Source organism: Mus caroli, chromosome 1, assembly GCF_900094665.2.
Source record: "Mus caroli chromosome 1, CAROLI_EIJ_v1.1, whole genome shotgun sequence".
Lineage (NCBI taxonomy): Eukaryota > Metazoa > Chordata > Mammalia > Rodentia > Muridae > Mus > Mus caroli.
In genome coordinates, this window is record NC_034570.1 from 165771599 (window position 1) to 165797698 (window position 26100).

The window sequence follows — 26100 nt, forward strand, 5'->3', positions numbered from 1 at the left end:
TCTCTCTCTCTCTCTCTCTCTCTCTCTCTCTCTCTCTCTCTCTCTCTCTCTCTCTCTCTCGCCACCTTGTCCCCCCTCCCCCCTTCTCTTCCAGATTCCAAGATGCCTTTCCAGACTAGAACCCAAACATGTGAGCCGCTGGCCGGACACAACTTCGGGGCCTTTAATTATACGCCATACAGCGAAAATAAGTGACGGTGTGGTGCACATCTATACCTCAGAATTGGGAGGTGGAGAGTCACAAGGTCAAGATTATCCTTAGCTACACAGCAAGCGGAAGGTCAGCTTAACCTATAAAACTCTGCCTCAAAGAGGCAAAACCAAGTAAAACCTTGGTATGAATCCTCCCATGTCTTCAAGAATTATTTCCTACAAACTATAAAATGCTTGAAGATGCTATTTCCTTCTACCTACCTTCCTACCCTCCTAACACTTGCCAATCATTCATACCCCTGACCATTCTTCTTGTGGGTATGCACCTACAAGTAGTTGTAAGGAAGTGTATAGAAGATTAAACATATGTGCAGCAACAGTAAATGCTAAATTGACAGGACAATTGTAGGAATAATTAATGTAAAGCCCTTGACAGCAGTAGCAGGATAAGTAAGTTTCACATGTGAGCATAACTAACATCCCTGTCCATTCAACCCTAATCAGGCTGCTTTAATTGCACAAATTTTAATTGGTAGCATGTTTGTTAGAAAGTTAACTTCTCAGCACCATCACTTCAGGTCGTGATTCATGTGTTTTGCACATGCATGTGGAACAATGCACCCTATTCAGATTCAGGACAAGTGAGACCACAGCATCTTCAGAGATTCTAGTGCATCTATATACTAATTAGGAGTCTAGGAACATCACTTAGATCTGAGGACTCACTGTGAAATGGATATAGACTTGCCCTTCCTTCCCGAGGAACCTAGTCAGTGTCCTGTGCACACTGTAATAAATTGCTGTCCACCATTCACAAAACAGTCAAGTCACCCATGATATGCATTGGGCACATTTTACACAATTCATGCTAAAACACGAATGCATTCTTTCATTGATCAAAAAGAAATAACAGGCAGTTCTAATAAAGGTTAATAAAGGGGGGTTGAGGATGTAGCTAGGCTGGAGAATGCTTGCCTAATATGCAAGATATCCTGGGTTCAAATCTCGAGCACTCCCAAATTAGGTGTGGACACACACCTGTAATCCCAGCCCAAGAGGGAGGATCAGAAGTTCTTTTGAAACCCAAGGTCACACTCATTAACGTTCAAAGACAGCCTGAATATATGAAATCTTGTCTCAAAAAACAAACAAACAAAAATAGTAATAATAAAAGTTATAAAGACTGGCGAGATGGTTCAGTGGATAAGGGACTGGACGATCAGAGCAAGGACCTGATTTTAATCCCTGGAAACTTCATAGTGGAAGGACAGACAGACCAGTTGCCTTGAGTTCGACAAGTGTATTCACTGTAGCAGCCCCCACCCCAAATGAATATATAAATGCAAATTAAAATGCAGTGCTGACACAAAGGCCAATGGGAAAGGGCTTCAACTGCAGAGGCAAATAACGCCCATTCGAAACAGAGCTTTCCTTTTGGTACTTTTAGCTTCTGTCAGTTGGCTGTTTATATTTGCACCTCGCTCACCACTCAGGATCTTGTACTTCAGACTCTAATCTCTTGTACTTCCTCTCTGACAGGACACAAAACTGCTATAGGTTAGATGAGATGGATTTCAGCAACCATTGATGGATCCAGCTTTTAGTCTTTAAACAGCCTGTTCCCAACTACATAACTCAAAGCTTTGGTACCCTTTTGAAGAAGTGTCACGGTGGGGGGGCCGGGAGGGGAGTTTGTTCTTACAAACTGTCACTCTAAAAAGAAAAGCTTACAAAATAAAATGGGAGGAAAGGGTCATGTATTGCAAGCCAGAGGGTTGTTTTTGGTTTTCAGGGGAAAGGGGAGGGTGGTGGGTAGAAAATGTCATATAAGCTTGTTAATGGCAAGGCCACCTTACCTTAGAGCAAGTGTTCCAGCAGGCTTCTCAGGTAGAGAACATGTCCTGTTTGCTTTCACATTTTTAACCATTAAACTAACTGACACCATCAGCAGCAGGTGTTTAGCTGATGTTTTATGTGAAATCACTGAAGCTGAATGAAGAAAAGTATCAGCCTGTGTTCTCAGTCCCTGGGTGTATTCCTTGGCAACAGATGCCCTGCAACTGCTCAGTGGACACCCGTGAATTGACTTCATCTCTGCGGCTCTCAGACTTAAGTCTCCACAGTAATGTATGACTTTAGATTTGGATCACTATGTAATTCTCATTCTCTATCTCTTGAGACAGGATGTATGCATAGCCCTGGATGGTTTGTTATGTAGTCCAGACTATCCTCAAACTTACAGCAATCCCCCTACTTCAGTCTCCCATGCTTTGGCATTACAGGCATGCTCTATCATGCTAGGCCAGGAAAGATCTTCACACTCACCAACTGGTCTGCACCTACTAATTTTATGATTATTTCTTAAAGTCAGACAACTGAGAGAAGACATGAAGACAAAAAACAATCTCCACCCAAAGATTCTTCTTACAAAGTCCTACAAAAACTTTCAGCCGCACATCTTTGGAGATCACCTTTTACCCTATCAGAAATGTATGTTTTTAATGTAAAGCAGAATTTACATGTTTCTAAGACATTAGTATTTTTTCATCAATTAAGCACACCATTTCACCAATTAATCGTTTATTTTAGTTCTACACACTAATATCTTACAGAAACAAAAAGATTATACATTAACCTGTAGTTACATGCCTTCTGATTCCTTTCAGTGTAGCGTTCTAAAGTTTTACACAAATGTAATCAGCACGCAATAATTTCTGGTGTAAACTAACATCATTCTGATCCTCAGACATGTTTCCATACAATCATATATATGCCATTTAACTCTCTGTAAGCCTACAATAACACAAGCAACACAGCAAAATTTATCCATCTCTTAGCTGGCGTTTTTAAAAAGTTGTATAAATGGAATTGCTAGAATATCTGTTTAAAAGTAGCTTATTTATTCATTAGTTTATTCTAAGTATTTTCCTGGGCATGTGCTACTCAAAGTGATGTCAAAAATACTGTTATAACAGTCTGGTTACTCTCCTAAGTAGTTCTTCAAAATGACTATGAATACATGATGTTACTGTGAGAAGACTCATGCAGATTTCAAAATAGTAGGAACTCAGTCAACATTGCTTCAAACTCTATTTTAATGCATATTAATTTGAGGATCAAAGAAATTATTTTTACTTCTTTTTTTCTCATTTGCAACCTATCACTTTATACTATGCACAAGGAGAACAGGAAGCCTAAAGAATTTGCACCCACTTAAAAATATCAATAAAAACAAGCCAAGCACACACCTTTAATGCCAGCACTTGGGAGGCAGAGGCAGGCAGCTCTCCTAGAGTTTGAGGCCAGCCTGGTCTACAGAGCTCCAGGACAGCCAGGGGTACACAGAGAAACCCTGTCTTGAAAAACTAAAGTAAAAGTTAAAAACAAAAACAAAACAAAAAACTCCACGAAATAGCAACAGCTTTTTTATCCCACCTTCTCTCCTTGTTTATTTTTATGTTTTTTCAGTTTAAGTTTAGTTGATGTACCTTGTCAATGTTCACTGCCAGAACATTCCTTGGCACCATGACTAGGGTAAAAATCATAGTCTTATTATGTTTATGCTCAACAGTTTCACTTACAAATAAACTGCATTACTTGATGAAAAGTGGACCTAGTACCTATCTCTATACTAATGCAGTCTTCCTATGAGCAGCTTCTAAATACTTCCATCCAGATACCTAGCTAGTCTTAACTTTCTTGAACTCAGCACTACAGAACATTTAGATAGGTTGCACAGTTATCATGCCTTAAGGACTTGAAGGGCAAAGCCCTGTATTTTCCCCTCTAAAATTTACGGTAGCTTTCCCTGCTTACTTTCCTGGATAACTTATCTCAATTCTCTCAAATTACATAAAGCATAAGCTTGGTATGACAAATGATATTATAATAAAACCATTTACATACAAATATCATATGCTGGCATTACTTTAGATATGAGTTCTTATGTATTATTCAACCTGATCTTCACAATAATTCTGTTAAGTATTATAGCTACTTTATAGATGGTGAATGGAAGCTGAGAATGATTGCTATGGGATCACACAGCCAGTAGTGAATGATGTGAGGTCTTTCTGTGTTTATAGCACTTTCTTCAAGATAGGTCTCATGGGAGCATACTCATATTTTAAATTTAGCTCCTTCATTAAGCCTTCTATTTTAGTATATTTCTTAAATTATTCTAATATAGTTACATAACATTTTAAATATATATACATATATACGTATGTGTGTGTGCGGACGCTTTTTAAATTTCCATCACTGTTGGAATCTAGAGATTTTAAGTAACTATGTATTTTGCAACTTGTGAAATTATCTTCTGTTTGTAATATATTTGTTATAGGTTTTGTAAATTATAAAGCCATAGAAATAAGATATATTTGCACTAATTTCTTTCTGCATCTTTACTTTGCATTTTTATTCCAGTGACAATTTTTTCAGCCATATACAGATGAAAATAGTAACAAGGCCTTTCATTTCTGCTTGAGAAATGGTTCGTACATGCTTTCCCAATATACATTTGAGTTAAGTTTTAAGTAGTTGCTTATCATATTATGAAAAGCCTACAAAATCATTAGCAAACATAATTAAAGCAAATGTGAGTAAGGTTCTGGTTGGTGCAGTTAGTACTAAGGGTTCTGTTCTGTTCGTGCAGATGTATGGCTCCTCTGTTGGACACAGCCCTCTACTCCTGAGTCACTGTAAGTGTTTGTTTGATGTTAGCTCTTTGCCAACACTGTATTCTGCAGCTCCCACCTACCCAGAATAAGGGCCTTTGTTTGATTTTTAGAATGGAGCCCTCATTGACTTAAAATATAATTGGTGAAAAGCAGCATTTATGATTTTATTTCTTAAACATCTGGAAACTACAATAAGCTTATTCTAACTTGTTAGAAAATTAGATAATACTCCTAATAGTTTTTCCTGGTTTAATACTTTTTACTGGTTTGTCTCACTTCCAACTTTTTATTTTGTGATTATTTAAAGTAATGTACTCACTTCCTTAGTTTAAAACACACAAACAAACAAACAGTACTTTGGCCTAGTCTAATCTTTAGTTCCATTACATTCAGTTCTGTCTTTTGAAATGTCTGTTTATCTTTTACAGCTATACCTCTTTTAAATGTCTCTGGAATAGACTGTCGTCCTGACTTTATACAGTAGGCTTGAATTACTCTCTTTTTACCCATCCATTTTGCTGATCTTAGAATTGTTATTTTCTTAATTGCTATTTTAGGTCATTTCAGGTATTTCAGTTGTTAGGCTAGATATAAACCTTAAGATCTACCCAATGTTTTCACTTCGCTGTATTAAAAAAGCAAACACTAAGACCAATCAATGGCTGTCTACTCTCAGCATGTGTCATTCGTGTGAATGGCTGGCCCTGCTTTCCTCACTAAAGAGGAGTAAGAGTATACTCAGCGCACACTGTAGTCCCCTTCCCACAGTTCAGAGGGTTTTCACTGCTGGGGTATAGCATGTAGTCCTAGAAGGAAAACTTCTCGTCTCCAGGTAACAGACATGTAGTAGTCATACCCTCTGTCCATTACCAGTGCTTATGAAATTCCAGCTAACCAGGTGGCATGCTTCACCCTGAGAAGCCTGATGGGGAAATCTATCTAAAATTTAAAGCTATCTATAACCACATTAAGATGTACCACTGTTCCTCCCCAGGAATTCCTTTCTGATAATTTCTTAATATCTATCCTGAGGTATCTTTTTCTGGGGTAATTTATTAATTTATGTTAGCCTGAGTTGGGAGTTAAATATTGTCAAGTCTATAAATTTTTTTCTGAATAAATCTTGTTCCCTTAGTTTTCTTTATAATGTACTTCTTTTTGGTGGGAGGAGGGTTGTTTTGTTTTGAAATAGTCTTAACACTGTAGCCCTGACTGGCTTGGGTTATAGCAATCCTCCTGCCTCAGTCTCCTGAATGACAGGATTACACAAGTGAGCCACCATGCCCAGATTGTGATGAATCTCCTAAATATGAATTTCTTGGACTACTAAAAGGTATGTCTTATAAAGTAGGCAGCTAGGGTAGTCTCACTGCCTCCTGAGTTCCAACGGTCAAGCAGGTGAATGAATTCACATGTCATTATCAACCCGAAGACACAGCAGCATGCACAGCTAAACTTATCACATGGCACTTGAATTAGCTGCTACTCCTACCATCTCTATGTGTTATGTAATATACAAAAAAAAAAAAAAAACCTCCCAGTTTATGATTTATGTGTCCCTCTATGTATATGAGGTGGTAGCAACAACAGTAGCGGCAGCAGTAACTATAATAGTCCTTGGGCATTAATTTTGTGTAAAAAAAAAAAAACCTAAACATAGGAGCAAGTGTGATATTACCTTAAGGTAAACAAAGGTGCTAATGAGGGACCCCAAAGTAAAATAAAAGTGAACACCATTCAAAGATTCTGAATTCCTGGAGCCAATTCTGAAACAAAAGAGCAGAGTCACCAACAGATCTGTTGCTGAAAGGTTAGCAGAACCCAGTATCTCACTGTTGAAGACACGTTTCTCACACAGTTACTGCTGCTTATTCTTTCATATGGCAATGTTTTGAGGCCAGGATGAAGCATTTCCAGTGTTTTCTTTTGTTTTTGAAGGTGTTATAGGATTTAAAAGTTCTTACTGTCCTTGGGGTGTCTAGCTTAGTGGTGAGTGTATTACTAACTCCAGGATTGCCAGAAGATTAAGGTTTTGAACGTAGTCAGTTCCATCTGTGTTTGGAGGGTTGCTAACCCTCAGCTTCAAAGATAATGTCTTCAGGGTTTGGTGGAGGAGGGCAGAACTCTTCACTGGGAAAAATCTCTTGGAACAGTGTTTCCGCTTGCTTGACTGCATGCTCATTCCCCAGTCCCCAGTCAGGCCCAGAGCAGATGTACACATTGGAAGGTAAGCCACAGTATGAGCTTCGGCTCACTCCTGAGGAATCTCTCATATTAAAATAAAGAGCCCACAAGAGTCTTGGTTTTCTGAGTTCATCTTTGTCTGCTTCTGCTTTTGCTTCTGCAAAAGGAATGACTAACTGCTTCACCACAGGTTCCAAGTCTTCTCTGGCTGTTTTTGAAGAGGAACAGGTCAGGTGGACCAGATAGCTGTCCTTCATGCATGTCATGGTTGATGAACATAATTCCATGACCCGAACAGAAGTGGTTCCTGGCTCCAGAGGAGGCACTACCAAAATGGAAATCTGCTGGTCTGAATCTGTCTTCAGGATGGACTGATCTGTGATGAGCACTGCCCTGGAGATCTGCTTATATTGCACGTTTGAACATGTTTCCTTAGGAAGGTAACTGTCCTCCACAATAAAGTAGTTGGCACTTATTCTCTGACCAAAGGCATCTATGAGTCCTTTACATCTTCCAGAGTCTTTGTCAACTACAAGGCATTGTACTTTATGGCGAAGACAATAGACTCCACCAAAAACTGCACACATCCTGCAGAAACACTGGGGAATTTCTCCTTGGCCATATAAAGGAAATATAAAGGGAGTATTGCCAAACCGTCCAAGACACTGAAGAAAGTTTTTTGTTGCTTGAAGGCCATCTAATGTAGTGCAAGATGATTCTGAGGTCATTGCAATTGAGTGTAGTATGAAATGCTGGAGATTAGGTGTTAGTTTTTTAGTTTTTAAGTAGTCAGAAAATGAACAGTGTTTGAAATCTTGGTATTCATCAGAATGTTGTTCATAGTCTAAACAGAATGTAAGAAACTTCATTAGCATTCTCTTTTCAACCATAGTGAGCTCTTTACTATTAAAGACATCTGCTCTGGAGCAAGGCACCTGTTCTATCTTCCCTTCCCGAAATGCAAGGATCCTAGTGACATTCTTAAATTCTGCATAACGACTGACATTCGATTTGATTAGAAGATCAATCAGTGACCCTTGAGAATACAGCAGCTTTGATACCAAGTCAATATTAAATCTCCGGCTCTCTTTAACCATTTGAGAGTAAGTAATCCTATTTCTCTTTGGTTGTTCAATGCTGTCTTCTACAACAAGTTTGTGTTCACCTTTATCTTCACCTGAAATTGTGTGCATATCCGTCTTATCTCCACAGTACTTTTCTTTCTCCAGTGGGTCCTCCACATTAGCTGAGGATAGTGAAAGCTCTCTATCACTTTCCTCTGTATGTCTAGAAGGCACTTCATAGCTTGTAGAGTAAGCTGACTGCCTTTCTTTGGGCAAGCTTGCAGAATCTAGAGAGTCAGCCGGAGTAGCAGATACCTCTAGGGAGGAACTTCTCTGCAGAGTATCGGTGTCTTGCACGCTGTCCTCCACATCTTGACTAGCATAACAGAAGACTTCTATGTGCTGAATAGTTTCATCCTTTTTGCAAAGAGCAATGGCTTCTTCTGTTTCATTGATCAGGTCTTGCCATGCAGCGGTCATGCCTTCCTCGCTGTCATGGTTCTGTTGATAGTCCTTCAGCCAGGACTGCAAACCTGTAAAGCTGAAACTTGCCCAATTCCCTCCATAGTAACTCCTTGAGTCAATATGCAGAACTCTCTGTCCACTTCTTGAACATGCAGCTGCCAGGATGGACTCGGGCAAACCTGTCCCTATTATTACCACATCAAACTCTGTGGGAAGCTGCTCCGCCATCCTAGGAGCTGATGAAGCTTCGGGCCACAGCTGAGGAAAGAACACCGTATGGATCTAGGTTGAGGGCTCTTCCGAGGTACTGATGCTGTAATGAAATCTCTACTTGTGATGTTCACTCAGAAACACTGAGTTTATAAGTCCTAAGCTTTTAACTGTTACAATTTTTAGACATTTAAAAAAAAAAAGTCAGTAGCTTGGAAAACATGACAAAGTGCATGTAACCATATCTGAGAATATGCAAACGGCTGTGTCCTTTCCATTTCTGCATTTCACCATAGCGGTAAATGTTACCATGCATCACATATGCATGTGTGCTGGAACTCTTCTCTGAAAGAAGAAAATTCAAGAAAAGAACACAATTGTAAATAATAGAAAAGCAATTTCATGCAACAGCAATTCCAATCCACTGGAGCCTAACTTGTTCATGTGGATAGAAACCTCTACCCAAAGCAATTCATTAAATGCTTCCTATCAGTTCTTCAAATGAACAAAAGGTATTTTGTATATCCTCCCCTGAAGTCAGGCAACACTGTTGTGAGGCATAGACACAATATCCCAATAAATTAAAAAATAATATTATACAATTACTGATTTTTAATAAAATATTTAGACAATACCATGAGATTAGACTAAAAGAACTATGTGGCTTTACTGTGTTAATGTAAACACGCTATGCATTATGATCATGCCAACATAATGGAGAATATTACTGTGGCCAGGGAAGTCTGTAGCTAATCCCAGAACAGCTGTAGAGAAGATTTTTACATCTCTAACTACCCCACGGATCTTGCGGTAGATACATGAGACACTCAGATATTCAGATATTACAAAAGAATTAATTCAATAACTAGCACTTTAAAATACGTTAAGTATATGTAAGAGCAAGCCTAAGGGGAAACAGTTTTATAACATTTTAGTATCAAAGTACATGTATAAGCTAAAAAGGAAAGTTCTTGGTTACCTATTTAAAACACTGTGTCATAAATAATATCTATTCTTCACATCTAAATAAAGAAATCTTTGCATTTTGTCAGACTATTTTTGCAGCCGTTTCATTTCTAAGGAAATAATGAAAAAAAGCTGCTTCTCTTGCCTTCCACCGCAATGCTGGCTACAGCCCGTGTGATGCTAGATGTGGCTGCCAGCTGCTCCCTTTGGACACACTCACCTGGAAGTCTGAAGGCTACCACACTTACACACCCCATTGCCAGCCTTTTGATTGCTCATCATATACTGTAGCAGTAAGTGTTCTTTGGCTCCTCTACTTTTCACTACCATTAAATCTGCTGACATCTAAGTGCAGGTCCAAGGAAGAGAATGGTTATTCTGACATTTATAAAATAAGCCATTCAGTTGGGATTTAAATGAACTTTACTAGGTCACTGGCTGGACGGATCAGTTTAACTGAAACAGTGATCCTAACAAGGCCAGCTGGTGGAAACCTCTGACCAAGATTATCAGGGATTCCTCTTATTTTTAGCCTTCTCTGAGATGCCAGGAGCAGAGCCCAGAATGAAGCAATTGCCTGGTCCCCTTGTGCATATATATATATATATATATATATATATATATATATATGCAAGAATTTGTGAACTGCTTACTCTCGCTTCTAGCAGAGTACAAAGCGGGAGAGGGAACCTATGAGGATATCTAAAGTATAAACATGCACTTCCTCCAGGCATAGAACAAGGCTCAGGTGGTAGTGAGAGGGGAGGGGGTTATAAGCACCAAGGGTACGTAAAGAACACAATAGCCTTCAAAAATACAAAGCAAATGGGATAGACGACATTAACCACAGAAAGCTCAATAGTGGATGACAAAGATGGGGAAACTGGCAGCCTGCGAGAGTGAATGGCTTGGGAAAGCCCAGGCAATGGGGTGGCCATAAGACCCACCCTTGTACCATCAGACCAGTACCATCAGCATCACCAAAGCCTGGAGCAAGCAGCTAGCAACGTCCAGCAATTAGAAATGCCCTCCTTCAGTACTCAGAATTGATTAGTCCTGGTGTAGGAACAGAAAAGGGAAGAGTCTTCTCCACCTCCATCCTTTATCCTACTCAAGAGCATATTCTGGGAAAAGAAATTACTTGCTAAGAATGTTGTGCGGTCTGAAGTCACCTCACTCTACACTTGTCTCCAGGAAGTAACTTATTTTCAATCCTCTAACCCCAGAAGATCTACATCAGATTTTAGGATGGGAATAAATGACACGATTCAAAGAAAGACTAGATGTCCTGAATAAAGGAACCCTCGGGTAAAACCAGGGCGAATGTTTCTTGTAGTCTTTAAAAAAAAATCTCTCCTGGTGCTGACAGACCCCAGCAGGAATTCAGAAGGGGAAGAAAGGGCAGAGAGGATTCTGGAAGATAGGGTTGGCAGAGCAAGCCAGGGAGAGACAGGGTGGGTGCTGCAGACATAAGAAAACTCAACCCATTCCTTTTTATTCACTTTCAGATGGAGACACTGAACACCACAGCACAGAAAAGTACTTCACAGAAAGAAAGGACTTTAATGTCTTCAAACAAACACCTGTCGCTACCCCCAGGGCTTTTCTGCAAGCTGTCCTGACTCATCACCTTCTTTAAAGATCAATCCGCCTAAACGCCCCCACCCCTCCAAAAAAACATTTTTTAGGTAACAGAGAGAATAATCATATAGTCAACCTATATTACTACTCGCATCCTCTTACGGACCTTCCTCAAGGTTCAATATTGTTATGTAAAGAAATCCTTAGATCAATGTTTATTAGGGGAAAGCATCAGAATTGTCAATCAGTGAAAAACCATCATGCCTCCTAAATCTTGTTTTAAAACTTTAAAAAGGAAATGGTGACAAACACCGTGAGATTTGGGTTTGCCACATGTAAGTTGGCAAATAACAACTGTCAAGGATATTACAGAGATGTTTTTCTCTAAGCTCTGGCAAGATCAAGGCAATAGTAAATTATCAATGTGTTTTTAAGGTTTGTGAAAAGGGACTTTAAGCCTTAAGAAATATCCATTTCTATTTTAAATCGTTATACAAACAAAATCCCTAGGGGACACACACACACACACACACACACACACACACACACACACACGTTTTCCCCAGGCTTAGAATACTGGATTAGTCAACCTTCAACCTGTCAATTCTCAATATAAATCTTCAAGAAAGCAACAAGTTCTACTTCAATTAAATGTACTGGCTGCCCTGCTAATTACGAGTCGGACTTCTTTGCGCCGTTTGTAACCTCTGGTGTGACAGAACCTATGTACAGGAAATACAATAATAAAAAAAAATACAGTCTCACCCCCTAGGAAGCATTCAACTGTTTATAATTGCTAACGAGTGAAAGGGGGTAAAATACTGCGTTATTTAGGATTCTACATGTCATTCTGAAGAACAAATACTAAATTTGTGAATTAAATCTCTCCTTGTTCTCGCCTCCACTGTTCAGGAGTTGACTTTTTTCTTGCATCTCTTGACTCTACAGGGCCTCATTCTTTCTCCCTCTGTAAAGTCCACTGTGAGCTGCCCTGTTGAGAGCTACAGTAGGAAGTAAAAATAGATGAGGGGAAATAAGGTGGCCAGCGGCAGGGAGACTTTGGAAAGTGCTACAGAGGCAGGAGGGGCTGGGGTTGGTGATGGCTGGGAAGAAGGGTGTGTAAATCCAGGGAAGGAGGGAAACAGAGTTGGGGAAGAAGACCAGGTGAAAGGGAGGATTCTTGGGGATGAAGGGAGCTTCTCGAGGAGAGATAGGGAGTTGTGGGTGATGACTGGCTATCAGGGACGATCCCGGGGAGGACGGAGGCCCAGAGCTGATGTACCCGGGGAAAGTTGAGAGGCAAGGAGAACGCGTCCCGGGCGACTCACCAAAGAGGCTGCCGCTAAACCCGTCCCACGCGCAGCCCACGGCGTCCCACACCCAGCCGTTCCGCAGGCACGACGCGAAGGTGAAGGTGACTCCGAACAGGGATACCAGCAGGTCGCCCAGGCTCAGGTTGACCAGGAAGAGGTGGGTGGGCGTGCGCAGTCTCGGGAACTTGGAGTAGAGAAGCAGCACCAGCAGGTTGCCGCCGACGCCCAGCAGCGCGAGGCAACCGAGCAGCAGCGCCAGGCGCTCGTACGCGGTGGGGCTGAAGAGAGGCGCGGGGCTCCGCGTGCCCGCCGGTGCTGCGCCCTCGGCGCCCGCCCCGTCCTCCCAGTAGCCCTGGTCGCCACTACGGTTCCCCGAGTACATGGCCCGACGCCGGCGCGCCGTGAGAGAGAGGGCTCGGTGAGCCGGGCGGCCCGAACAGGGTGGATCTCACGCTCTGCGGGCCGCTCAGGCCATTGTGCCGGGGAGCCGCGCCAGGCCCGCCCAACCCGCGCGCACCCGAGGCCCCGCCCTTCGGTGCTGGGACCCCGCCCCACCGCATGAAACTCCGCCCTCCTAGCGTTCTTGCTATCCCACCCTCCCGCGTGAGTCCCGAGCCCCACTAGCTAGCACTTGCAGTCCCTCCCACGGGACCTCCCTGGAGGCCACGCCCTTCTACCTTGCGGCCTCACCCCTACGGCAGCCGTTTTGGCCCCGCCCTCCTAAGACTCTTCCGCAGTCTGGCCTGCGGCTCCTCCCTCCCGGAATCTCCTGTTACCCCGCCCTGACTCACACCCTTGGCCCCGCCCTCCGGCATACAGCTCCGCCCTCTTAGAACCTCTGACCGCACCTCTGAGCTGTGGCCCCGCCCTACTGCTTTAGCGGCCCTCCCCTTTTCCCCCTCCCACCTCCCGGGCGCATTCCCGCCCAGCAGAGGTGAGTTTCGGAGACCAGTGAGCTCTTGCTCTGCTTCCTTCACCCTTAAGCCGAGGTGGAAACGGGAACAAACTGTACAGAAAAAAAAGAGAAAGTAAACTCCCTTACGGAGGTAAATTAGCCACAGCGGATCCTCACAGCCCTCAACGGACTCGAAAGCATCTCGTCCATTCACCCGTTAAGTCACTCACACTAGCATACACTCATTCATAAATATTTATGAACGCCTGCTCTCAACTCAGTTAAGCATGCTGAATGAATTACTCTCTTTCCTGGGAAGCTATAATAACACCCACCCCCACCTCATACACCCAATAGAAAGAAAACAAAACACTGAAATGCCCGAAGTAGAGCGCCAACGAAATGATCTTATAAACAGGGAACCTGACGTTAAAAACAAACAAACAAATGCAGCAGGCTAAGTCTCAACAACCTTAGAGCTGGAAGATATGTCCCAGCGTTTATGACAGTGTGCTGAGCTGCCATTCTCAGAGCCCCAGAATAAGGAAGGAAATAGCATCAGAGTGACACCCAAGTCACCCTTCCACTGGATCCCAGGCCTTCTCAGTCTGCAGTAGGGATACCTTGATACACAATCCAGTCCAAATGCTTCTCTGGAGGTGATCTCTTGAGCAGTGCCCCGCCCCCTAAGGCTTTGATCCAAATCTAGCAGGTATAGAGAGGATATATTTAGAACAGCATGCATTTTCCACTGGACCTTTCCCCCAGCAGCAATGCAAATATAGAACAAGTCAAATATAGATTGTGAACGTCACTTCTTTAGGCCTGCTTTCTCTGTCTCCACTGCAGTTCCCAACGACTACCCGCGAGAGGAAAATGGCCCGAGCTGCATGCACCTGAAGATGCCATAGGCACTAATGACTGGTTTGTGGAAATTAAATTGGTGTGCACCAGTGTTCACCCCTCCTCCCACTAGTGTTAGACTCAGTGCATCTCAAAAGTCTTCAGTAGTCAGCTAAGTGGCGAGATAGCTTGATACCCTGCTGCACTGAACACTTGACTAAGAGGCAGTGTGCACCAGCCTCAAAATCTTGATATTATTTTTAAGACTTCTAACCTGAATTAAGCATCTATAAGGCCTTTGACCTCACCTGCCCTGAAAAATGTTTTTAATTTTGTGGTTTAGATTTATAGGACCATTTAACAAGTTCTTTGTGCCTCTGACTTCTCACTATAGTAGTCTTCCTACAGTAAGATTACAACGTTAGTGGAAGGAAGAAAGGAAAGAGTCCTGATTTTTTTTCCCTAAAATATTCATTCTTTGGCACACAGTCTTTTTCTCCTAAAGCTCACTTTCTAGAGGTGTTGGGAGAGAAGACAATTCTAACCAAATTGGTTCATATATAAGATGTCAGATGCTAAGTGCCATAAACAATTATAAGGCAGAGAAAATAGAGGTGTGATGGTTTGTATATGCTAGCAGAATACTCACTTCTAGGCAACTAGGACTAAGGTATTAAAGCCTAGACCCACAGGGACACACCTACTCCAACAAGGCCGCACATCCTAATAGTCCACTCCCTGGCCCAAGCATATACAAACCATCATAAGAGGAACGAGAAAACAAATGTGCTGTTACTTAGACAGCTCTGCATTGAACTCTATAAACAAGACCTATGTGCCAAGGTAGGACTCTATTTGCACCTTTGGAGGGAAACAAGGGCACCAGTATAGCAGAATAACAGGAGATGAAGATAGAGAGGTAGGTGAGCAGCTGTGCTTTGACCTCTACTGTATCAACATAATAAGGTTGATACAATAGACCTATAAGGTCCAGAACATTGCCTGAACAAGAGGTGTGAGTGCAATGAATAAAAAGAGTAAGAGCCTCTGGGGGAAATGGTTAATATTTTGATAATTGACAATAGTTATTATAATAATCCTGTGAATTGTTAAGGTCTTTTAGTAGAGTTGATAGACATAATAAGCAAGATTCTGCATATACGATTTTGTTAATAAAAATGTTTCTTGTAAATTTCAAAATTAGGTCTTTATGGGAGTTATGGTTTAAGTGGAAAATTCCCTATGGGTTTGTGTGTTTGAATACTTGGCCCGTGTCTGGTGGCACTGTTATGGGAGCTTATGGAATCTTTGGCATGACAGCATTCCCCAATAGATCATCTCCAAAGTGACCCAGACAAGCCAAGCAGTGCCTGTGATAGAACCTAGTGGGGAAACCCCCACTCAATTCCCAATTCGGCGTGCACCCAAAAAATCACGAAGGACCATCTTGATGTAATTACATGAGGTCATTTAATGACGGAGCTCCGGACTGATATGCATCCCACACAGGAGATAACGGATGTCGGCCATGAGGCTCGAAAGCTAGGGGTTTTTATGGGGTAAGAGGTTTAGGGGTGTGGAATTCAGCATAGCGACACACTACTGGCTTATTCAAACATCAGCAGAAAAATTACACGTACGTGCAGGGTGTCAGAGTTCTGTGAGTTGTTGACTCAGTTCAGATAGCCCTGTTATGTCCTCACATTCCTCTTTATCTTTAAAGTTAAGCTGTTCCCAGGAATGTTTTAACTACGGGGCATACCCAGGTTTGTTTTTCTTTTTTTCTCAGCCCCAGGCAGCCTCTAGGCTCACAAACAACCAGCAATTTCTGAGTACTTTATATGACTTACAGGTCTTGAAATTTCATCTTTCTTTCACCTGGTCCTTCAGGCCTGTGTACTGCTAAGAATGCAAGCCCTGGCCACAGGCATCATCAGGTGCTAACATATATTCTTTCCAGGAGAGTTCTTCCTTAGCTTATTCCTGGAGCTCGGTTTGATCACGGTGAACCAGATGTAAAGCAACCTGCTACCCTGCCTTGGTTAGTCGTTGGTTTTATTTGTTTGTTTGTCTGTTTGTCTGTCGGTTGGTTTTGTTGTGTTGTTTTCCCAACCTGACACAAGCTAGAAAAAAGCTTTGTGGGGAAAGCAAAGAACCTCAGTTGAGAAGATGCTCGCTCTAGACTGGCCTACAGGAAAGCCCGTGGAGCATATTTTTGATTAATGGAGGTATGTGAGCATCCAGTCCTAGGTTGTATAAGGCAGCAGCCTAAGAAAAACACAACTAACAAGCCAACAATCTCTTCAACGGATTCTGCTTCAGTTCCTGCCCTGAGTTCCTGCCCTGGCTTCCTTCAATGATGGACTATGATGTGAAGTTGTAAGATAAACTAAACCCTTTCTTTCCCAAGTTGCTGTTGGTCATGTTTTTGGTTTTTGGTTTTTGTTTTGTTTTGTTTTGTTTTTTCCCACAACATCCTTCCACCATGTAAGGATGAATAGAAAATGCCCACAGGAGGAATGGACATTTAGCAGCTACTGACGGCTAGAGCTTTGCATCATTCCCAATCGTCAGAACGATGAGAAAGGTAACACTGATGTTTGTAAATTACTCAGTGTGACTTATTTTATTGCAGCAACAGGAATGGACCAAGACCAATGCAACAGAAGGTATAACATCTAATATAGTAAGCGATAACTTCACTTTAACACATTTATTTTTTAAAGTTTGTGTGTTTTTGTGTGTGTACACTTGCACACACTCATGTATGCAAGAGTGCAGGTTCCTGTGGAAGACAGGAGGGGGCTGCTGATGCTGGTTTTTAAGCTACTTCATTGGTTTCTTATATCTCTCCCTCCCTGGCAACCCTTACTCCTTCCAACACCCCAACACTAGGTAGGAGAGGAAGAAGGATAAAGGGGAAAGGAAGCAATGTCTCTTTAGAGCACTTCCTGCTGATTAGGGGCACTGAACTCCTTGGGGGCAAGTCCAATCTTAATAGTCAGGATATCTCTAACTTCTGATCTCTTTTCTCACAGGAACCAGCAGGAGGAATAGTCATGCCCTCTCCTTCAGAGTGCTCAGACACCCCCTCCCCTCCCCTCCCAGGGCTCTGGCATTTATACCCTCTCCAGAGTCCTCAGGATTAAACTATCCAAAGCTGGCAGAATCACAGTCCTGCCAGAGCACACACGAGGCAAACAGTCAGCTGCTGAGGATAATCTGAGGCAGCCCCACATCCTACACCTGGGGTTGAAACAATGAACAGAACTGGATTTTTTAAAGGAATCCAAAACTCTCACTACAGAGGGCCTTGGAATTCCCTAGAACTGGAATTGCAAACAGTTGGGAGCTGCCTGACGCTGAGCGCGGGTCCTCCAGGCGTACCTACTTTAAGTAGTGTCTTCCCACTCCCACCATTAATCTCACCAATAATCTTGAAAGCATTCCAATTTCCAACTATTTTGTAAAACTTGTTACTTTTTAGTTTGATTGTGCAAAGCCTAAAGACAGTCCACATACCTGTGTGCAGCTGGTTCTCGTGTGTATCAAGCACTTGCTGATGTCAGGCTCTACCCCTATGCTTTGCTGGAACACCTTTTAGCCATTTAGCCTCATGGCATGTTACCGCCCCTGCAGGATTCTGCCAAATATCTTTTTGTTAAGTAATTGTTTATTACACACACACACACACACACACACACAACTCCAGTGCACACACCTTTATTCAGTCTTCAGAACATTTACCACCTTCTGGAATACCATGCACGTGCCTGTTTTCACCATTAGATTGTAAGCTCAATACCATTCACTCACTATTCTATCACTACTACCTAAGTACCTGCTGGCATAAGTAGGTGTCTGATAAGTATGCGCTGAATGGATGGATGAGGAACTAGAAGAATTCATGGATGGGGATTGTAGGAAAGATAGTTCCTAGGATGTTGCCAAATAGTATTTGGAAAGGAGAAAAGGAATAAAGAATAAATATTGTGAGGAGATTCTCTAAGTAAGATGTTTATAGGAATTTACTCCCCTAATAGCTCATAGTCAGAGGATGAACACCTGGTACTCAAAACAGGAGTGCCCCCTAATGCCACTCGCTTCAATTCTGAACTCAGGATTGCACAAGATGGTTTAAAAGATGCACTACCAAGGAATAGGGACTCTATCTGTCTCACATTTCCATGAGTTGACTGTTGATGAACATGTTGATGAATAGACTTTATAACACTAGGGAGGGCTGGGGGCTGGAGACATATCTCCATTGATAAAGTATTTGTGGCACAAACATAAGGCCATGAATCGAGATTCCCCAGCACGCACATTAGAAGATAGGCACAGTGGGCTAGACAACTGGAATACTGGTGCTAAGGATGCAGAGACAGATGGATGCTTAGGGCTTGTTGGCCACCTAATACAGTCAATACAGCTTCAGGTTCCGGAGAGATCCTACATCGAAAATGAAAGTACAGCGTGTGTAAGAAAATGTGCAGTATCATCCTCAGGCTTCCTTGTGCACACATACCAGCAAACATATTCACAGCGGAGCATTTGTGTGTGGGTGTGCGGGCACACACGTGCGCGCGCGCGCACACACACATACACACACACACACAGAGTTGGAGATTGGAAAACTTGAATCAGAGGTAAGCATTTGGACTCAGTGGAATCAGATGTTAGTTTTAATGGAAAAAACAAGCAGAAAGGCCTCTTCTCCTTCAACTGGCTCCCCCTGAAAACTGTCCTCTCAAGGGCGCCTTCCTTATCCTTGGCTCCTTTTAGTATTTTAACTTAAGGTAAGTGCATAAAGAGAAAAAAGAAAGAAAGAAAGAAAGAAAGAAAGAAAGAAAGAAAGAAAGAAAGAAAGAAAGAAAGACAGGCTTTTATTCTCCACAACTTCTAAAAATATCTTTATTGGTGCCAAGTAAGACAGGAGATGAAAATATATTTTCATCCTCAGAGGTTCATCTTCCATATCCAGGAGAGCTTTGGGAATAAATGTAAACTTTACTCTCTATAGTACCTTGAGGGAGACAGGAGGCTGGGAGTGAGAAGAGACATTCATTCCGATTAAAGTAATGCCTTGATTCCTTCCTTTACCCTTCCATTTTCTCAATAGGCAGACACACACACACACACACACACACACACACACATACACACACCCTGCAGGAGGTGGATCCCAATCTGCCATGGGACTTACAGAGACACTGTGACCTAATGAAGTCCCCATGATGGCCAATGTTAACATTATGAGGTCAGGACCCTTCACTAACACCCCTGCCTCTATGAAATGCAGCAGGCCTCAGCTTTCCTCCTGCTAACCTGCTAAGAACAACTCTTACTCCTTGTTCCTCTAGAACAGGGATAGAAGAGTCAGAGGAATGAGACCTAGGGCAAAAGTTGAAACAACAGAGACACATTATAAGAACTAGAAGCATTTCCACATTGGCAAATTTGCAGTATTATTTCTGCACAGAAATAAGAGACTCCCTATGTCTGTATGGATGCCAAGGATGAGAAGCGGTTCAACCTCGCGCTGCAGATCAACAATTTCAAAGCGTCCTTGGTTGAGTTCAATAAACTGGTTGAACAGACAACAGCCCAGAAAAAGGAAGAAAGAGCAGGCATATTTATACCAAAAGAAGGTAAGATGGATGGTTACAGGGAAGTCCATCTGGATTTGTTGATTAGGTCATCGGAGAAAAGCAGTCTTGTTTAAACCCAAGACACTGAATGGGGGACCAGACCTGAGTTCTTTCTTTGTCCCTGACATACTTAGCTAGGCATGAGGAAGCCTGTTGTATTTACCTGTAATATAAAGAGTTGGATTAAATAGCATTAAGAGCTTATACTCCAGACACTATCAGTCACGGGCCCACCTGAGACTCAGTATAGCATAGTGAGCACGCAGGAGGCCCTCTGTGTCTCTTACCCAGCTTAACTAGAACTGGAATAAAATGCAGTCTACTTTGCTTGGGAAAACAATGGGAGTTAGAGAGGAGTCACCTGCCCAAGTCTCTTAAGAGTCAGAAGGGTTCAGATCTTTCCGGATGTCCTCCTGATCTTGGCTGAGCTCTCTATAAAGCGCTCAACAAAGCTTGAATTTCCCTCCTGTCAGCTTGTTTTACCTCTTGCTACAATTGATTCTCCAAACTCTCACCAGGTTTTTAAATTGTTGATGGGGTTTCTGTTTCTCTCAGCCAAGTTTCCTATCCTAGGAGAGAGACAGGCACAAAGCCTAGAATTCGTTCTCTCTCCCTTTTCCTCTGGCCCAATACTTCCTAAATCAGCAGCCCTCCTCCCCTCCTCTCCAATACTGTCAATTTGCTGCAACAACCTCAGAAGTCTCTTTTTCCACCAGCTTTGCCCTTTGATTCTAAAAATATACTCTGTCATCTCATCCTTGACTCTCTTCCCTTAAGCTATTCCTCCATGTCTCCTCTCTGCTTCTCTGCTAAATTTCCCTACAGCATCTCTGCCTTTCTTCTTATCCACTCCAGGCTGGCTTCCCTCATTTTTGCTGAAAATATATTCAGTACCTAACATTGTTGCCAAATTCAGATAAGTTGTGGTTTTTTTCTTTCTCTTCTTTCTTTTAGACTGTCTCACTATGTAGCCCAGGCTGGTCTGAAACTTGATATCCTCCACTCCAGGTTTGTCCAGGTGTGCACCACCATGTCTGACTTTGCTATCCCGTTTCAGCCCACATGACCATTTCACTGCAGGAACACTGGTCTGGTCTCTTCTTCTGCTCTGAGAAGCTCCTCCCTCCATGCTCCTCCCCCTGTGTGTCTTGACACTCTCTTCTGGTTTTGCTCATTTCTCCCTGTTTCTTTTTCTTTTTTCTTTTTTCGTTTTTTTTTTTTTTTTTTTTTTTTTTTTTTTTGTCGTTTGTCCTGAGTTTCTGCCTAGTGTGTTCTTGTCCAAGTCTTATGGCATGAATGCTGGCTGCCTAGTTTCCAGATCCCTGTAGTTAGCATCACTTTTGAGTACATAATCATGGTTCTCTCAGATTTTTTAACACCTGCTGGGAGTCTTCCATCCAGACTTATTCCTTCTGATATATTTCTACAACGAGTTTTTCCTCTAGCTCTGCCACAATCCTGGTTTACTAACTCACCTTTAGAATCTGTACATGCCATCTTGCTGAGCATGAGTCACGCCTCAACCTTTCCGGCATCAGTGTCTGGCACCTTCAATCCTGTCAGAGGCTTTTCAACATTTCTAAATATGTCATAGTGGTTTTTTTTTTATGTTTACTTATTTACTTTGTAACTGAAACTGTAGCAACTGAACTACATCCTCATGCCTGAGCTGAACTTTTCAGGAAAAAAAAAAAAGGCAAATCTATGTTAAAAATGCCACATGGCTGTCGACCAATTAGAGCTTTGTCACCAACTAGTCCTGACTTAGTGCCCTCTCATCTATCACACAAAACTTTGGAGTTGTATTAGTAGACCACTGACTTTCACCAAATCCGAAGCTAAGATGTCATCAGATAGAACCTAATTCATCAGCAGTACTTTGCCCCCTTTGATATTCCCATCAATGGGTTTGAAAACGCCGAGTCATGACCTTTTTGTTGTTGTTGTTGTTGTTGTGTGGCTATGAAAGCTAACCACGTCCACATTGGGATATGTTACTCAGGACAACTTGAATCTGTTCCCAAGCTATGGTCACTCAAACCTGGCTCAAAACAAACTTTTATTCCCTTTGAGGTAAGAGCTGTGATTTGTGTCCACAGTTATTAAATTGTTTCTTTTGCAGAACTTTTAATGGCTAATGTGCCGTTCTCCCGACTTGGGCATCTCTCCAGTCCTTCTTTCCTCTTTCAATTCTCAAGAAAGTAGAAAGCTACCTCTTTGCAAACATGCCCACATTCCCCCTAAGCAAAGGCATCCTCAGCCCTGTTGCTGTTTTTATTGCTGCCTCCAGGAATTTACCTGCTTTATTTAGGCTGCTGAGGTTAATATGTAGTCTGTGTTTGACCATTGATCTGGAAGTGTTTTGAAGGTTTTGCACAGATAAGGCCAGCTCAGAGTCTGGTGTCAGGAAGCACTCCTTAAACACGTGTTAAACAACGAAGTTAGCCTTGCTCCCCACCCCCCACCCCTGAAAGCATACAACTCCAAATCTGTGGTGCAAAGTTCCTTCCTCAGGAATTTTTAGATGAGATTAAAAAACTAATCTGCTAGACACATGGCCTTCTATGTCTTAGGGACAAGGTTTAAGGATTGAGGAGATGGAAAATATGGAATTCTAACTTTGTACCAAGCTGCTAATACTATTCAAATACTTTGGTATTCATTAATAAATATTGGAAGGTAAGAATTGACTCTTTATTGTAGGTAAGGAGCCAGGACTCGAGAGAGAGAATGTTTTAATGACGAGGTGTCAGCCTCAAAGGGATGCTAAGGAGACTACAGAGATTTGTCCTGGTTCTGTTATTCTTAGATCTCACCAGTGACGCAATAGAATTCAGATTACCCTGGGACCAAATCCTCCCCACCCCACCCCCCATTCAGGTGCAGTCCAGATAGAACATGTATCTTTAAAACAGCTGCATACATATTTGGATGGTTCTTTATTTTCCACGGGGCTAATAGTTGTTCCTGTTTAGGTAGATAAACATTTGCTGAGTTTTGAAACAGGGAGAGGAATGTCATTTTTACACGAAGGCTTCTCGGCCAGGACACTATTGACCTTTGGGCTAAAGAATTCTTTGTTCTGTGTGCTAAGGCTAATGGGGCAGCCTTGCACATTGTTGGGAGTTCATCAGCCTCCTTGGCCTCTAGATGCTGGCAGCACACTCATCCTTGGCTGTAACAATAATGTCTTAGACATTGCCAAATGGCTCTGTGTGTGTGTGTGTGTGTGTGTGTTTAATGGGTCTTAAGTTTAATTAGACTCTGTTGGTTACCCACTATTATGTCATAGGGGATACCATGATGGTTCAGTCATTGTCATGGTTCATAGGCTCTACAGCTGAGTAGAACTACTGACTGCTCCTCTACCCTTGATAGCTTATGTAACATCTGATACTGTGAGAGCCAAAGAAGGCTTCTAGGTCAGGTTCAGCTCAATTTTTCCAAGTCCTGCTTCCAAAGTGTGTGTTGGCTTCAGCAATAAGTTTTTGTGTGTTTTGCTTTGTTTGTTTGTTTGTTTGTTTAATGTTTGGGGAGACTGTTGTATTCTTCAGACCAACAATATGACAGGAATTTTCCCATAGCAGGCACTAAGGGGTTTGCTAGACAGTGAACGTCTTTTGTGGGGCGCATTATCTCTCCTTTAAACAATCAAAGTCAAACATGGCAGAGCAAGTAACTGTGGAGTAGATGTTGAATCCTTTGGATGTATGGTGAAGAATGGTACAGCTGGGTCACATGGTGGATTTCTTTTGCTTATTTGTTTATACTTTCCCACATTGATTTCCATAGTGGCTTTGTCAGTTTGCAATCCTACCAATAGCCAATGAGGTCGCCCTTTTGCCAGGTCTTCACCAGCACTTGTTGCTAATTTGTTTTCTTGATCTTAGCCATTCTGACTGGGGTGAGATGAAATTTCAAAGCGGCTTTTAATTTTCATTTTCAATTTTCATTTCACAGAAATTTTATTCCTGGGATTACTACAAATGTGGAAAATTTTTAAAAATGTTTTTTAGTAATTTTTATTTCTTCTTTTGAGAATTCTCTGTTCAGATTCTTAGGCCATTTTTAAAATTGGGCATTTGTTTATTTGATTGTTTTTTGAGTTCTTTGCATATTCTGAATATTAACTCTCCATTAGATATATGGCTAACAAAATTCTCTCCTGTTTGTGGATTTCTTCACTCAACTGACTATTTCCTTTGGAGTACTGCTTTCTGGTTTTATGAAGTTTCTGTTTCTCAATTGTTGGCCATGATTCCTGAGCAAATGGAATTCTATTTATACAACCCCTCCTCTTGCTCCTGGATCCTGTAGGTGCTGCCTATGTTTTCTTTTAGCAGTTTCAGTGTTTCAGGATTCACATTTATATATTTGATCCATTTGAAGTTAGCTTTCTTGTAAGGTGATAGATATAGGTCTGCTTTCATTCTTCTGGTTGGGGACATCCTCTTTTCCCAGAACAGCTTTTTGATGATGCTTTCTCCCAGTATGAATCATTGACATCTTTGTAAAACATCAGAAGGTGGTAATTACAAAATCTCATGTTTGAGTCTTTTACTGTATTCCATTAGTCTACATGCCTACATTGGTGCCAGAACTATGTTGTTTGTATCACTATAGCTCTGTAATACAGCTTGCACTGGCACGATAGCCCATGCTGTATTGTTCTTTCTGTTCAGAATTGCTTTGTTTAATCCAGATATTTTGTGCCTCCATATGATTTTAAGAATGGTTCATTCTATTTCTGTGAAGAAGGTTGTGAGGATTTTGATTGGGTTGAATCTGTACATTTATTTTGGTAGAATGGATTTCCTATCATTTTCATATGGAGTCTACCAAACAATGAGCATAAGAGGTCTTTCCAACCTCTGGTGTCTTCTTCAGTCTCTTTCTTTGGAGACTTAAAGTCTTCATTTTGGAAGTCTTTTACCTCATTATCGGATTTTTGAGGCTATTACAAATGGGAGTGTTTCTTCAGTCTCTTTCTTAGCATGTTCATTAGTGGTTATAGAGATAGGCTACTAATTTTTGTAAGTTGATTTTTTGTTTCCTGACACTTTTTATAAAAAAAAATTTCCAGTAAAAGTTTTAGACCCTCTTATGTATAATATCATATTAGCCACAAATAAGGATACCTAGACTACCTCTTTTCCTATCTATATCACTTTAATTTTCGTCTTTTGTCTTTATCTCTATAGATATTACTCACCACATTTTGCTAGTGGACTGCCCTGTCTTGTTCCTAATTAGTGGGATTGCTTCCGGTTTTTCCTCCTTTTAGGATGATGTTGGCCATGGGTCTGTCATATATAATACTTTTATGCTGAAGATCCCTCCAAGGCCTCTATTGTGAAGGCATATTGGATTTTTTTCAAAAAGCTTTTCTTCATCTACTGAGAGAATCAGGTGACTTTGTGAGTAAGTTCATTTATATGACTTACTGTGTTTATTAACTTACATATGTTGAGCCATCTCTAGGATAAATCTCTCATATTAAAGGGATTAAGAAATAGCTTCTTCTAGACCCAAATGACTGGGGAGAAAGTAACCATGACCTTTGTAGAAAGATTTAGGTTATTCCAAATAATATGTTTCAACATAACAGTTTCATGAAGGCTTATAGTTATAGAACAAGAGAGCCATAAGTCAAACTACCTTTCAAATACATCAGTGGGAATATCAGGTAGGTTGTTAAAGTTGAGCAATCTCTGCAATGGGCCTCAGATGTCATCTGATGGCATTCTTAACTTTTGGCTAAATAGAGGTTAGGCTCTGCTTTATATACTCTGAAAGGATTACTAATGCTAACAGAGAGATCACAAACAGCTAGGAAATAAATGGCTATTTAAAAGACTAAACCCAAGATAATTTGGCTTTAGGCCTGCAATATTTCAACTCTCCCTATTAAAGTTCTAATGAGTCAACTAGACTTCTATAATGTTTAATCTAGTTCGCTCTTCTCTCTCTCTCTCTCTCTCTCTCTCTCTCTCTCTCTCTCTCTCTCTCTCATTTCTGGAAGTGTCAGATGTTAGTAAACATTGCCTAGTATCCAGTTTATGTCCAATGTCTAGCTAAGTTCTGACACACAACTAA

At 41.6% G+C, this 26100-nt stretch overlaps 3 protein-coding genes across 4 annotated transcripts in view; 1 reads left to right on the plus strand and 2 right to left on the minus strand.

The window, feature by feature from the left end:
* Opn3 (opsin 3) overlaps positions 1-13093 on the minus strand; it is a 30945-nt gene extending 17852 nt beyond the window's left edge. The window contains exon 1 of the mRNA XM_021175208.1: positions 12631-13093. Within this exon, the coding sequence (XP_021030867.1) occupies positions 12631-12997 (367 nt within the window). The 5' untranslated portion in view covers positions 12998-13093. The remainder of the gene's footprint in view (positions 1-12630) is intronic.
* Chml (CHM like Rab escort protein) lies at positions 2723-12717 on the minus strand. Its single transcript, XM_021159983.2, has 2 exons — positions 12631-12717; positions 2723-9100 (listed from the first exon to the last, which is right to left on the minus strand). Exon 2 carries the CDS (start codon positions 8771-8773, stop codon positions 6902-6904), a length of 1872 nt encoding a protein of 623 aa, XP_021015642.1. The 5' UTR covers positions 8774-9100; positions 12631-12717; the 3' UTR covers positions 2723-6901.
* Positions 13094-19663: 6570 nt separating the features above from the next.
* The window catches only part of Wdr64 (WD repeat domain 64), a 115450-nt gene continuing 109013 nt past the window's right edge, over positions 19664-26100 (plus strand). For both annotated transcript variants that reach the window (XM_021175403.1, XM_021175408.1), the window contains exon 1: positions 19664-20004. In XM_021175403.1, coding sequence (XP_021031062.1) covers positions 19860-20004 — 145 coding nt within the window. In that variant the 5' untranslated portion in view covers positions 19664-19859. The remainder of the gene's footprint in view (positions 20005-26100) is intronic.